Source organism: Lissotriton vulgaris, chromosome 9, assembly GCF_964263255.1.
Source record: "Lissotriton vulgaris chromosome 9, aLisVul1.2, whole genome shotgun sequence".
NCBI lineage: Eukaryota > Metazoa > Chordata > Amphibia > Caudata > Salamandridae > Lissotriton > Lissotriton vulgaris.
The window spans coordinates 288,129,838-288,145,462 of record NC_141697.1 but is presented as its reverse complement, the minus strand read 5'-3'; the positions used below and the strand labels follow the sequence as shown (position 1 = coordinate 288,145,462).

The following is a 15,625-nucleotide window of genomic DNA, read 5'->3' as shown; positions in this document are numbered from 1 at the left end:
TGGGAATTCCTAGTAGGAAAAAGTACTAATCTGCAGAATTTTTTTGTGGATAATTAAATTGTGTCTCTACTGATCATATGAATATGTTGACCATGTGAAGGAGAGAGGTGTATTTTTCTTGTCATAGAAGCACAAAACAATATTCATAATATTTATTGATGATGAATAGCAGAGTATTCATATTGATGACATCCACAGATCATCTTAAAAAGTGCACATTACGTACCAGAAAAGCTTACATTGTTTACAGTGATTAAAGATAAATATGTTTTTACCACTCCTGAACAGGTTCTTACCATTTCATGTTTCTCATTTTCAGACAATTCCTCATCTTTTCAAGAAGATGATGAGATAGATATGGATACTGTCAACTGGCAGACCAACGGAATACCTGTTAACGGGCATGCGACTGCCCCCCGATCTGCTCATTTTTCAAGCTGGGTCACTTTTGAAGAGGATGACACCCCCTCCTCACCGTTACGAAGTGATCTTTCTGGGAAGCCTGAGAGCCCCCAACCTTCATCAGTACCAGATGCCAATCGAAACTTTGGTGGATCTTTCAAGAAGCGAGAACGGCCTAAGAGCATGCTGGTGGACTTCTCAAAAGTCCAAAAACTTGATCTTTCAGCGTTGAAGAAACCTCTCTCCCCAGTGAAGGCCACAAATCCATTTCTTGATGAATCCTTGAAAGATGTCCTGCCCTCTCCCATAAATCCTTTCATTTCATTCTTTGAAGAACAGGAGAAACGCTCTCAGACCTCTTCAGTCACCAGTGCACCAGGGAGAGACCAGAGAGACTCCTTCTATGTTATCTGCCAAGAGCTTGACACTATCAATTTTGAGGACTACAACAAAAGGCGTTCCCAGTCGGAAGCTCTTGAGCAATTGAAGCAGCTTCAAATCGGGGATCCAGATCTTCCAGGAAGCCCAACATTGCCGGATGACCCCATAAAACCTAATGAGCCCATTGGCCCTCCTTTAACTTTTGCCAGGCCTCAGCCTAAAGATGGTTGGACTCTGATGTTGAGGATTCCTGAGAAGAAGAACATTATGTCCTCTCGGCATTGGGGACCCATCTGTGTCAAGCTGACAGAAACTGGATTTATACAACTTTTCTATGAAAAGGGACTTGAAAAGCCTTTCCGGGAATTTAAACTGGAGATCTGTCATGAGATTTCTGAGCCAAAGCTCCAGAACTATGATGACAGTGGGAGGATACACACTGTTCGGATTGATCGAATCTTTTACAAGGAGAAGAGAAAGTACCAGCCAAAGCCTATGATTTCACACGCAGCAGAGAAGGAACAAGTGATCAAATTGGGCACCATAGACTATGAAGAGTTTGTCAGTTTTATAAATGTAGTTCGTGATGCACTCATGAACTTGCCAGCAACACTAGATCTCAGTACTGTCGGCTTAAATTACATTGAAGAAGAGATTACTGTTGACGTCAAAGATGAGTTCCATGGCATTTTAGCTAAAAAAGACAATAGAATTCTCCAGCACTCTGTGGTGACGCACATCTATGTGTTGAGCTTTCTCTCTGGACTTGCCTACTGTAGGTTGGGTTTGAATGATATCCTCATTAAAGGCAATGAAATTGTCTCCCGGCATGACATCATGCCTACGACGACCACGCGGTGGATCAAACTGTTTGACTGCCAGTTCCACGGATCAGTGGATGAAGAAGTGTTCCACGGTGCTAGGATGGTTGTCTTTAATCCTCTGGATGCCTGTAAGTTTGAACTGATGCGATTCAGGACCATTTTTGCAGAGAAAACACTGCCTTTTGCCATTAGGACTGCGGCTTGTGTGAAGGGGGCTGAGGTCGAGCTCCAGAGTTGGCTGGTGATGTCAACTGGATTCTCCTCCAATCGCGACCCCCTCACTCAGGTCCCTTGTGAAAATGTCATGATCCGGTATCCTGTGCCTATGGAGTGGATCAAAAACTTTCGCAGGGATAGCATGCTGGGAGAGAAGTCCTTGAAAGCGAAAGTGAACAGACAGGCCAGTTTTGGCTCAACCAGCGTTTCTGGGTCGGAGCCAGCCATGAGGGTGACTCTGGGAACTGCCAAATATGAACATGCCTATGGCTCCATCGTATGGAGGATAAACAGATTGCCTGATAAGAACTCGGGTGAGTAACCTTTTACCAGTTTGTTTTCTTTCTGCGTCCATGTGTCTAAGATCACAGAGGAAGAAACCTCTGCTGTTTGGAATTGATTATGAAGTTGTTTTTTGGATTTCCCTGTGCTACATTTCAATGTTACAGTTATCCTTCAGATATTATGTACAAGGCTGCAGTTTAATGACACTTGTAAAAACGCATCAAATTGCTCCTAGAAGCATCGAATATCGACCCCTTGACAGACGTGTCAAATGTAATTTCCCCTGAAATCCTTAAAACACTTTTTTTCCCATCCTCTCTTTCTGCACCCAAAAACAAACCGTAATATGTGTAATGCTGCTCCCTATAACTTTTTCGTCCCAGTACCCAGAGCCATTGCCTAATTGTAAATGTGGTGTACATTTTCAATGTAAAGGCATGTTTCCAGCACTCTGGCTGCTTTCTGGAAGTGTGGAAGAGGAACATTTATGTGAAAACTCTAGGAAGAAATGGCGCTATTTTGTTGCTGACTGCCAGGATGGGCTAAAAACGCGTTGTGACTGTGAGCCATTAGTAATCAGGGAGTAGAACTTTGCACTTCCCTTGGATAGTTTGGGGGGCATCCTTACTGCTGTGTGTGGGAGTCAAGCAGGCCGAATGCGGGTGCCTGGAATGGAGTGCATATTTGCGGTGTACAAAATGGAAACCCCTGCTTTGCCAGAGCCTGTACATCATGCTGCCCACACTCCATCCATCTTTCTCTTCACCTCTGGCCCTTTACGCTCGTTCTCTTTGCTCTACAAACACGGTCCCTCCATTAAAGAAAAATACTCTGCTGTACTTTAAGGTCCAAGATTTCTAATTCCATGCGTTGCTTTATCTCTGAATATGTTTTATGTACATGCGCCAGCCGGTTTCTAGGTCCTTATAGAGAGAGGTCTGTAAGCAAGAATGTTTCTTCTCTGCTCCTGCTCAAACAATCCACACTTCCTTAATTTATACATTGGCCATTGACCTTCCTAACCCTGTTAAGAAACCAACAAGGCCCACTCATAGATAAACCACTGTGATCTGGTTCAGCTTGAAGGCTCAAGGAAAGATACATATTTTGTGTTGAACTGTGGCTTGGGTAGTACTTTATGAGGGAGGGATGGTTTGTACACTGCTGTTCTGAGGGAAATTGAATGGTTCCCACATTCTGCATACTCTGGCTTCTGACCTTTGCTCTAGGAAAGGATATACCATTTGAGAGAAAATGATAAGTCATAACATGGAATTTCCTCCGGATTAAAGGTCTTTTAAGCTGTTTAATAAACAGATGTCCGAACTGTTGATGTGCTGCAAGAAAAAAATGCCAGAACAATATTGCAGCTTGAAAAAAAACACTTCTATTTAATGAGTGTAGTTCGTGAGAAAAACATAGAAAATTCCTGTATTGAAATAGAGCCACACGATGAACTTTAAAGCGTATATAAAGCATACAATAGATATAATTAAATATGAACTATGGCATGCTCAACATGAGGGAACAAGAGGGCCCACACTGAGCCTGATACAAACAGGCAACAAAAGGGGAAACCCAGAAGCAAAGACAGTGGAACAGTGCCCATTTCCACCTCAGGAGAGATCCTGCCTACTGGATAAAGCACACAAGGGAAAAGACAAGTAAGTTCCATAGGAAATCACACCCCACACAAAGGCCATGACGTTACAAGCCATTGAGTTGATAAGATAAAGATGGTTACAGACAAGCACATCCCATACTAGTGCATGCTTATGCACACTGGAGCACGGACCAGGCTGTTCAAGCTCAGAACCTCTAGCAACCAAGCTCAACAGGGCCGAGAAACACAGGAGCACCTGAATCAAAGATCCCACTAGTCCCGGACATGATCAGGATCAAGTCCATGGACTGTCCCCAAAAGGGTGCACAAGCATGAAGGTGTAACCAGATCCCAGTGCAAAAAAAAAAATAGGATGGAGGACTTATAAAGCTAGGAAGTCACACAATACCTGACAGAGCATGCCTGGGCAGGCCAAGCACAAAAAGTAGCACATAGGGAAAGTGTCAACCAGAATGCCCACACCAAAATGGAGACGAGCAAAAGTCCCAAATGCCCCCTGGCCCAACAGACAGCCGCGACCACTGAACTCCACGAGAAACACCAGAGGCCTCCAAAGAGAGGATTATAATGAATACTGTCAAAATGATCTTCTGGAGAAGCCACATCCTGCAGCACTAAGAAAGGACATCAAACAAGGAAAGGCAGGGCTCCCACTAAAGGCTCCAACATGCCAACCAAAGCACATGCCTGGAGCTGTGGAGGTCAAAGTGCCCCAGGATCCATTGGGTAAACCATACCCTGACCCATACATCCAGTCTGATTGCCCCTCACCACAAAAGGAGGGTACAGTAGGGTGCTGGAGTAGCAAGGCACAAAAAAGGAGGCCACATGAAGGGAACCCACCCCACACCCAAGCCTATGGAGGTAAAGAGCATCTGGAGTGCCACGAATCAGGATGTAGCCAAAGTGGCCAAAAACACCCAAGATCAAGGCAGAGCAATGGCGCTGGACAAAAGCTCCAAAACACAGTGTACACAATCGCTGATACCAGGGTCTGTAGTACCCAGCCTAAGACCCACAAAGAGTGAGGAGGTTGACAAAGCAAGAACCACTCAGCTCTGAGCCAGTTTGCTTGAACATTTATCAGGTTCACCATTAAGGCGACACAAACCCAGGTTCCCAGGCACCTGGGCAGGTAGAAGCTTGCAATAGAAGAGCCAAACGTGTCTTAATTTAGGAATGCTTCACTACCCCTGTAGAGACAAGTTGTGTGGGGAACAAATCAGAGGAAAAGGCTGCATGGACGAACCTTGTGCCAGCCAGCCTACCAGGGAGCACAGTAAGCATCCTTAGAGAAGTAGAGAAAGCCAGCTCCAAGGAAAAACACGAATACTTTGAAGCAAGCAACCCAAAAATGGTGATCGCAACAGTAAGCAAGCAGAGCATCCCAAAAGGTCAAGCAATGCACCCACATGTACCTGGACACCGGTATCCAAATTTAGGTCGAGACCTAGCCGCAGCAGAAGCACAGGGAGCAGCCAAACAGCAGATGCCACACAAAATAAAAGGGCACAAAAGGTCTTTCCACGGGTCAACAACCCAACACAGAGAAAAGACATTCACAGCAGCGAAGGAGGTGTCTAAACCGCACACCCACATCTTAAGCAGGCCGAACCTGAGCCCACAACACAACAGGGCAAATCAGGCAGCCAGGCCCGGCTCTAGAATTCTGCACATGTGAGAGCCATGAAGTAGCACAGGTAGGCCATGGAGATGCACGTGGGAGCAAAAAGAAAAGAAGGGATTTTGTAGCATCTTTAAGTTTAGGCTCTGACATCGGTCTAATTTTGACAAGTCGGGAAAGTTACTTCTCTTTGTAATGTTGAGTCCCATGTAGAGTACTGTTAGGCATGTCCTGAGCTCATTGAATAATTTGTCCTGCAAGGAGAAGCATTTGCCACAAGGCATGTGTTCCCAATGGGTACTGGGTGCAGGGTGCTTGAGCACAAGGTCTAGGCCCTAACTGTTATCTGTGCCATTGATAACCATGTCCCATTGTTAACATAGTGTATGACCTGAATTATGGCGCTATGGCACCACACCTAACCATAAATAGTGAAAAATCAATGTTTTTTTTTCAAATTCTGAATCATAATTATTATAATGTCCTTTTGGCAATTGTTTCAAATACATGTTTCATAGGAATTATGTCAAGCCTATGGGTTATTTGCTTTCCATAATTCTTTGGAAATTACACTTGTCCTGTGAATTATAGATTTCAATTAACAACCAGGATACATGGTGTTATAGTATAACACAGCATACAGCAGTAGGGCGTGGCAGCATTTTAAATTAGCATTTTACTACTCTAAAAATTGCAATATGAAAAAATGCATGTCAGATAACGTTATAGTGTTCCTGAAATTCACAAACCACTCTGCCGCATGATTTTCATGTCACAGGAACCCCTCACTGGCATTATAGAACTAAGGATGTGCAAACTATAAACTTTGCTTGTGTGGTACCCCACCGCAGGAAACCGTTACATTGTGCTCTCACTCTGGGATGAGTGACAGAAGGGACACAAAATAACCACTGCCCAACAGGATGCACAGTTGTCCTCCCCAATCCACAAAAGTCCTGCGACTGTCAGCCTATGATGAAGGAGCAGCACATCGGTAGTTGAATCTGATTAAAAATATCTGGCACACAGTATTCTTCTGGCCATGTGCGGTGGCAAAAACAATACTCCTGCTGCACAGCCCCCTTTTTTGCCTGTTATTAAAAACATTTTTTTGCAACCTCACAATTTAAGAAGATTAAGCAAAATATGCAAAGAGCAAAGCACTGCAACTTTGCACACCACTACACAGAAACATAACACACAGTAAGTAGCTCATTGTTTATCCTATATGCATGTAGATATTATAATGACACAATAGTTCAGCGGTGTCGTTTCATTTAGAATGACGTTACCCTTTTCATGGGAAATTCAAATTCAAAATTTAGAAGCGTGTTCTTGGTTGCACGTATGGTGAATACTGAGCAAGAATTTCATTGTTTGAAAGATGATTTTATGAAGTCTGTTTTTGAACACTATATCAACACAGGTTTCATCATAGATATTGTATCAGTAGGACTTTACTTTCCTGAAGTGTGAAGCACCACAAGAATCTTCATTTAGCCCTAGTTGTATTTGACACATGCATATCCCCACTGGAGACACTGATCCCGGAGTTTGGCCCGAGCACACAAATATTGTTTCTAGAATAGATGATCATTGGGCCAACGCCTCTTCTTACTTTCGAGCATGTCTGACAGCACTAGCAGATGTCAGCTTACATGTTAAAATGGACCTTGAGGCGTCAGAGATGCTTGCTACAGATGAACCTCTTCCTCTCTCTATATTGGACCACTGGTTGGTGGCCCCCAATCTCTGGCTGGTATCAGCCCTACTAAACTCAGAAACATAGGCATTATGTTTGATTCAGGCTTAACTTTCACTTTTTACTTCACATATCGGTAAGCTGGCCTCACCCTGTTTTCTCATCCTGAAAAAGTAGAGAATAATTCTCGCATTTACCCATGGTGATCTCAAAGTCTTGGTATTCAAGTGGCTATCTCAGCTAGCTTTGATGATGGAAATGCCATTTTAACTGGGCTTTGCCCAACCTGATGATCAATACACTTTAAATAGTCCAAAACATGGCCACTCGACGGCTATTATGCCTGAAAATACCTGATTCACTCCACTCCTATCTTGCAATGCTGCAATGTCTCCCAGAGAATCTCGGTATATACTTTTGAATGATTCATAAAGCCAAAGTATCTTCAGATGGATTTTCTAACTTATATCCTTGTGGACTCTTAGGTCTGCTAACAAGCAATACCCAAAAGTCATTTCATATACCTTTTCTTTAGGGTGTCGCTCCTGTTAAAAAATAGTGGTTTTGTGGAACTCGCTCCAACTCTCTTTGTGCCGAAATCCAGACCTGCCGTCACACAGTAAGAAACTTAAACCCCACTTGTTTAGAATGTAATGACTTCCCTGTTAGATGGGGAATCCAAAGTACCAGAACACCCTTGGTGTATTCATTATTGTTTAAATGAAATTAATTCATAGGTCTCCTTAAAGCACACATTTCTGATACCTATTTTTTTCGAATTTCACAAATCTTGACATGTATTTGATCCATGTGCCTCTTAATATGGGTTAAACCAACCTTTACTGTTTCAGAAAAACACTCTAAATGTGTTGAAGAATTATGTTTTCAGAGAGAAAAAACTATTTTATATACAATGGGTATCTTGAAAATACTATACAACCAGTACTTCACAGCCTTATTACAGATACATGTTTGGTTACTATTCCAAGGTCGTACTGGAAACTAAAATCTGCCAAGGCAGGATGATCAACCCACCCCACACTGCAGGAGACCACCACCACAAGGGGTCTGTTGGACTTTCATAGTCGTGTCTTGGCAGGCATACCTGCACTAGAAGAAGCCCCAAGCCTGCAACCCAATGGGAAAATGTCAGACTGAACCGATGGCCGAGCCTGGCTTGATTCTCCCGACAAAATAAAATTGACTTCCTTGAAGAAGCTTGAACAAAGTTATTTTCATTAACTTCCTGAACACAAGAAAGTGATCATTAAACAAAGAATGTACATTCGGATAGTTAATTGTATATTAATTCTAACCAACGCATATTTGAACTTAAGATTGCACAATTGCATTAAAGAATGGATGTTTAGACCAATGAAAGCTCATTCACCAAAATAAATGCACATTAGAATTGTGTCCCAGAGCATCACATTAACAGGATTAATCTTAACCTGTACCAAGTCAACGAATCATAAACATTGCATGCACCTGCCCTCAACTAAGCAGATGTGGAAAGGTAACTCTTAATTGTGTTCTATGTAGTTCCACTTAATCATTATTGCTCACCCGATTTATCATCAATATTCACCCTTTGTTCGGTTTTTACAAGGAAAACCATAAAAGTCAAGCACGCACAATCAAGACAACACCACCCGATATGCAAAATAGCAGTACAGTGTAACCACCATGGGCCTGTAAATACATAGTTAAAATGCAAGATCTAAGTCAAGAACAAAGAGGTCCAAAGTATGAAAAGACATTATGAAAGCACCATAAAATGCAAAATTAGTAGTAAGGACTAAATCAAGGGCAGTAAAACCGACCATCACGACCCCATAAAACACAGATTTGTAAACATCACCCAATGTATCATTATTTAAAAGTATTAAGGGTACAGACTACAACACTAGAAATGTGCCTCTCAATGGCACAGAAATTAAACCCATAATAGTGCTATGCCAAATCATTAACTCAGCCTTTCATCCTTTCAAAGTGGGTAATAATATTATCTGTGAATGTTACAGCACTTGGAAGTGCCAAAAGTTTGTTATTTACCGCTACATATAAAATGGCATCTTAATATAATATTTTTAATACTGTGTAGCCAGTTGGAAATTGCATTAAAACAAGAAGACAATAATTCAAACCACTACGAAGTTGCACATGTTCTAATTGTATGTAAATTTTAATTTCTTGGAAAGACACAATTCTTTCAAGAATATTTTTGTTATGTCACTGGTTTTGTCATTTAAGTAGCTTGTGAGATAAGCTTGTCTCTTCAGCTGTAGTGGGACTGTCACAGGCTACACCTACTATTCATTTGTGCATGAAAACATCAAGTTTCACAGCTGCAACAATGGCCAGCCAATGCTTAGTTTCCCTTAAAGACTTGGGCAGATTAAGCCCACGGTAGGCACCACATAAAGCATTACAAGACATAACAGGATGGCTGTTAACTTGTGAATGGCCTTAGAAGTGAGCCAGGGGCTCCTTTGGGAGGGACTGGCCCCTTCTGGAACCTTGTCAAGGGCAGCCCACAAACAGCTCTCATACCATACAAAAAAGTGGGTAATCAGGATGTGCTGCAGGAAAACAGGGAATTCATTTCTCCACTGCAAAATCACTAAGCAACCACAGAGTGCTTAGGATGAAGCCTATCTCCAGATCCCCTCCCCATCACAATCAAAGATCAAAAATGGGTAGGTTGGCCAAGCCAGGAGTTGGACACACATAGCTCACCCCATGTTGTCCCAGGAACAGCAGGGGACACAGTGGACAGCGCATCACAAACATAAACACCAAACCAAACCATAAGGGTCCGCAGGAACGACAATGGTCCACTCTAGTGGAGCCAAGACCCCACCCTAAACACAAGGCCATGCATGAACAAGCCTCTAAGGGCACAGGGGATAGCCCCACTCCACACCCTGAATCTCAAGAACAAAGGACGGAGGGGAAAGGAAATCCAAACAAGACTGTCTTTCAGAGATGGAGCCTGTGAATACATCTCGATAGCCCAGGCCCAGCAAAATACAAGGAATAACACAATCCTGCACACCAGGCATATAAAAACAAGCATTTACACATGCATACGGTTCGCTTTGTCCTACCCTCTATTCAAAACTTGGACATTGGCAAAGATAGAGGTTTGACCAAATACGAACGCAAGTGAACATGTTATTGGTAATAATAACATCAACCTCAGAATAGGGTTTCATACAGCACTCTACACTATGCAAATATACTGAGCTACTTGAAAGAATGAAAGGAACAAAGGAGCCAGCACGGTCATCGAGTACAGGCGTAACCCACCTGGGATTACATCCTTGTGTACTGTCCCCACCAGTATAAGGCATCCTTATACCCACCCTATACCCACACCATACCCCACCATCCCCCAGAGGACGAACATCTGTACATTAGCTGTGTACAAGAAAGGGTCGCTCCTCATGTCCCACATCACAGAGCCATGTCCGTAGTCTTCCTGCCCAAGCCCCAATGGGCTCAGCATGGGGCGCAAGTCCCATTTCTTACCCATCACTTCTGATACTACAGTGATAATCCCCTTCCAATATTCTTTGATCGGATCGCATTTGCATACCATGTAGAAAACAAATTAGCCTTTGCCCAATAACGTTTGGGAGATGGATCCCTCGCATTTGGAAATATATGAACTATCTTGCAGGGGCGAGATAGATCGGATGTAAATAATTAAACCGTGTACATTTGCTCTTTTTAATATATGCCAAAGCCACAGCTCGTTATTCTCCCTTAACCCTTCTTATTTACCTCTTGTAAATGACAACATTTTTATTTATGTGTTGGTTTTGAAAACAGATAAATAAATGGCATTGTCATTTACAATGCCAATAGCTTAATCTCTCGCAAATGCGAGAGCTATCGCATTTGCACCCACACACAGAGCCACACACACACAGAGCAACACACACACAGAGCCACATACACACACACAGCCACAGAGCCACACACACACAGAGCCACACACACACAGAGCCACACACACACACAGCCACACACACACAGAGCCACACACACACACACACAGCCACACATACACAGAACCACACACACACACAGAGCCACACACACAGAGACACACACACACAGCCACACACACAGAGCCACAGACCCACACACACACAGAGCCACACACACACACACAGACAGAGCCATACACACACACACAGACAGAGCCATACACACAGAGCCACACACACACACACACACACACAGAGCCACACACACACAGAGCCACACACACAGACACACACAGAGCCACACACACAGATCCACACTGGCATGGCATTCCCTCGCTGATCAAGCATTCCCCCTCTTGTCCTCTCCACTGTCTGGGCACTTTCAACACTGTCAGAGCATTCCACAGATGACACTGCTCCCTCCACTCTAGTTCCTTATGACTTATGGCTAGGACACTGTTTGGGGCAATAGTAGTCTTTGCAAAAAACTGTTTGCGCACTCCCCCCTCATCTTGGACTGCTCAAGCCTAGATGGAGAGAAAGCGTTAACTGTGCACTCCCGCACCAACATTGACGGCACAAAGGGGAGACTTCCTGGGATTAGAAATTCTAATACATGTACAAAAATTCCGTTCGTAAATATCGTTCATACAAGTTTGCTTCAATGTCTTTCTTCTCCAATGAATAAGGCGCCTCACGATGATTAAACGTTAATATTCTCAAGTATTGATAAGGCGCAGTTTTATTTCGCCCCACAGCAGCCTTTATAGTTTTTTACTTCGCGCTAACATTTTACATCGCAGCAAGCCCTCTGTAATGTATGTCACTCTAGTCTTTCTTTAGGTTCGACAGCCAAAGCGGACACCACAGGGTGGAGGAAGGAAAGGGGCGGCGAACAGATGATGTGATGGCCTCCGCCGTCGTCACCGCCAGAGCCTCACGGCTGTATAGCTGCTCCGCAAGGAGCTGCGAGTGCTGGCTCCGTATAACCCGACACTGGGTGGGATGGTCAGGCCAATAAAGACAAATAGACAGCAATGTAAGAGAACTGGAAATTCAGGTCGGGCGAGAGCGCAGCCTGTCCGGTATGGGCTGGGGCTCTCCAGACCTCGAACAGGCTGACAGTGCGAGCAGCGAGCGCCGGGCGGGCCTGCCGGCGCTGGGTGAACGCCATCACGGTGCAGGTAAGATCCTTCGGGATGTTGAAGGCCTGCGCGCGCGCTGCCATCCCAGGCTCTCGCGAGGGGTCAGCAGAGGGATTGGACAGTTGTTATCACCTGCGGTGGGTGGTGCTTCGTTTGATGGGAGCTTGTTTTTGTGGCTCCACCGTTCGGCTGTGCAACTTTCAGCTTATCTGGTGATTAGCGAGACGGGCAGCAGGAGTCTGTAAGCCCCGTCCTTTTCAGATTGGTGGCATGTTTTTCTTTCTCCCCTCTTCTCCATTGGCTGGAATGTAAACAACAGGCGTGTTTTTGGCTGTTGTTTTTACACTCCAGCCAATGGAGAAGAAAGAGACAGAAAGTTAAAAAACACGCCCCTCAATCTGAATTGCTTTTTCACAAGGGGAGCTGCATGTTTGAAGCTCCCCTTGTAGAAAAGCAATGCCGGCTCCTGCAGGAGGAGGGGAGCCGGCGGGACCGTGGGGAAATCGGGGCTCTCCCCACGGTCCCCAACGGAAACGGCCAGTCCCGGGGTATGGGGTCCCCGGGGCCAGAAGTGGTCCAGGAGGGGGTAGCCACACGACCCCCCTCCCAAAAAAATAAAATAAATGGGGTGGCTAGGCCCCAAACAATAGGTTTCAGGGACGTTCTAGTTAGAAATAAGCATTTAAAAAAACCTTTGAAATTCATTGAACAAAAAAAAATGGTTTCAGGCACGTTATAGTTAGAAATTAGCATTTAAAAAATCTTAGAAATTCCCTGAAAAAAAACACAAGTTTCATTGACGTTTTAGTTAGTTGGACATTTGACTCATAAAAAACGAAATTCCGTCATTATAGTTAGTTCAGCTAACTATAACTCGCACCCCCGCAATGCACTGCTGATGACGTCACATATTACATCATTCATGACATGGTCGGTGACATCACTGAGGACATCTCAAATGACAACACTGATGCCATCACTGATGACATCATCCAGTGACTGTGTGTTTCTTTAAAGTTTAAATATGTTTTGTATATATGCCAAGGTGTATTGAAGAATGAGTGGGTGTATAAGTGTCTGGATGGAGGATTTAGTAGGTGCTTGACTAACTGTATAAGTGAGTGATTAAATGTTTTTTACTGAATGCATGGGTTAGTGACTAAACTGTGTGAATGTCTGTATCAGTCTGTCTGTTGTTGTGTAAGCTGCTGCATGGGTTGGCCTGGAGTACATCTTATGCCACTGAAGACCTGCCCACTCCACCACAGGCTTTTTAGCAAATTATAAAGAACATGTTGATGTAAAATAAACTATTTAACCTAGTTTTTCATTTTTTACATTAACCTACTTGGATGTTTAGGTCTGGCTTGATAGTGCAACTTTTACTTGACCTTTTAACCTACACCAATGTTATTCTGCAGTTATTTGCTTCTACACAAACACATATTTATTGCCATGCTATTTACTTGTAATACTTTACGATCCAATACAACATTCTTTTAAAGCTAGACCCCTTGGCATTGTCGATGCTTGGTTTGAATCTAGCCTTCCATCCGCAATATAATCGTGTCCTCCTAGAGTAGATGTTTTCTATGCGAGAGATGTTTTCTATGTGGGAGGAACGCCTGTGTTATTTCGGTATGCGATGACTGGACTGGCACTCTGCACTAATGTTGACCTTTCCCACAGCTGTTCATCAAGTGTGCATGTGGAGTGTGACTTGAAGTAAACTACGTTGGCAGTAGTGTCTGGTTGCTGTACAGACTAGTCCTGACACCATGGGGTCACGTGATGCACGCCACCAGCAGGAAGCAGGCGGAAAGCCCAGAAAACGCGTTCCTTTGTTTAACACTTCCTTTATGGCTTCTTAGTAACAAAATATTCCTTTCTTATATAAATCCTTAATTCTGATACATGCACCACTGCAGCTGGAACGTTCTATAGCTAGATCGAAAAATAAAATGAGACAGCCCTGCTGGGACAAGCCACAAGCATAACATCACATGTATATAAGGTTTCTGAGAAAAGCCAGTCCCATTCTGATAAAAGTGCAACCACTTAGTGGGGAAGTATCGCACTTTTAAAGGGGACAGAACCCTTCAGTAAAACTGTACCAGCCTTGTGTAAATGCAGGTGTGACTCCTCCACAGTGGTCTTTGGCGGTGGAGCCCTCTCAGCCCAGTAGGGGGAAGTAAATTGTCAGAATGGTCTAGACGGCAGCTCTCCTGCTCTGAAGTCTAGCTGTGTAGAAGAAGTGTAGTATACACACACACGCACACACTTTCTCTATTTGTATTGCTCTATATTTTCTCTTTCTCTCCCTCTCCCGCTTTCTGTCTCTCCCCAAATGTTTTTTACAACATTTACGTAATGCTTGGCATGATAGTGACCAGTTCTTTATATAATGGGGGCATTCCTGGGAACATTTTAGCTTTCTCTAAGCTAATACTGTGGCATCCAATGCATACTGAGGATTTTTTTGAGACATACTGGCACAATAGTGGTGCATCGTTGACATGTTGACAACGTGGCGGTGGGAGAAGATTAACTAGTTTGTGAGTATAGCTCCATCAATTGATTATTTTATCATGCTACTATCGCGTTCTTTGTTTTTATGTTGTACCACATGTTGTGCAATCTGTGTGATCATAAGTATGTCCTTTGCATAAGCCTTGATGATAAAGATGTATTGTGTGCAGTGTGCACTCTGCTTCCAAAAGTACCGTTATTCTGCCAAATATACCTGTATTGACCGTCCTTGACACTGTGTGGACATTCTGAACATAACTGTGATTTTCAATGGTGAAGTGGAGTCTCGTGTGGCAGTGAGACATGAGCTAGAGACCGAATGTGTTTGGTAAAAATTTAAATCTGGCATCTCAGTACAAAACTAGTTTTGTGCATTGCAATGACAGGTGTTTGTTTGGAGGAATTGTAGCTATCCAAAGTGTAAAGTGTGTTTTACTGGCAAAATATTTAGTTCCAGAAACTTATGTTTAGAGACAAAATAGTTGCATTCCTAAAATATGTTTTAAATCGTTGATTCATTAATGATTTTCTATTTAGGAGATTTTTGTTCTGGCCTTTGTTCCCTAGTACTCATGGCTGGGCTAGACTGTTAATATATTGCTTTGATTTAAGCTTTCCACCATCTGAATCGATAAACTGTTTTTTGATATTATGTTATGTTATGTTATGTTACACCGTATTTGTAAAGTGCAGGTACACCAAGAAGGTCTCATGGCGCTAAAAACACTGAGGCAAAGGAGACCAAAACCTTAGCAATAAGCCTCTTAAAAGAGCCAGGATTTTAGCAGAATCCTGAAGCTCGCATAGGAAGTTGCGGCTTTGATGTTTAAGGGTAGAGAATTCCATACATTTGGAGCATTCACAGCAAACTTAATTCCACCCAATCGCTTCCTGT

The 15,625-nt window shown here is 43.4% G+C and overlaps 1 protein-coding gene across 1 annotated transcript in view; it reads left to right on the top strand.

The window, feature by feature from the left end:
* Positions 1-317: 317 nt before the first annotated feature.
* Positions 318-15,625, top strand: part of STON2 (stonin 2) — an 84,828-nt gene continuing 69,520 nt past the window's right edge. Inside the window, exon 1 of the mRNA XM_086937591.1 lies at positions 318-2,137. Within this exon, the coding sequence (XP_086793717.1) occupies positions 358-2,137 (1,780 nt within the window). The 5' untranslated portion in view covers positions 318-357. The remainder of the gene's footprint in view (positions 2,138-15,625) is intronic.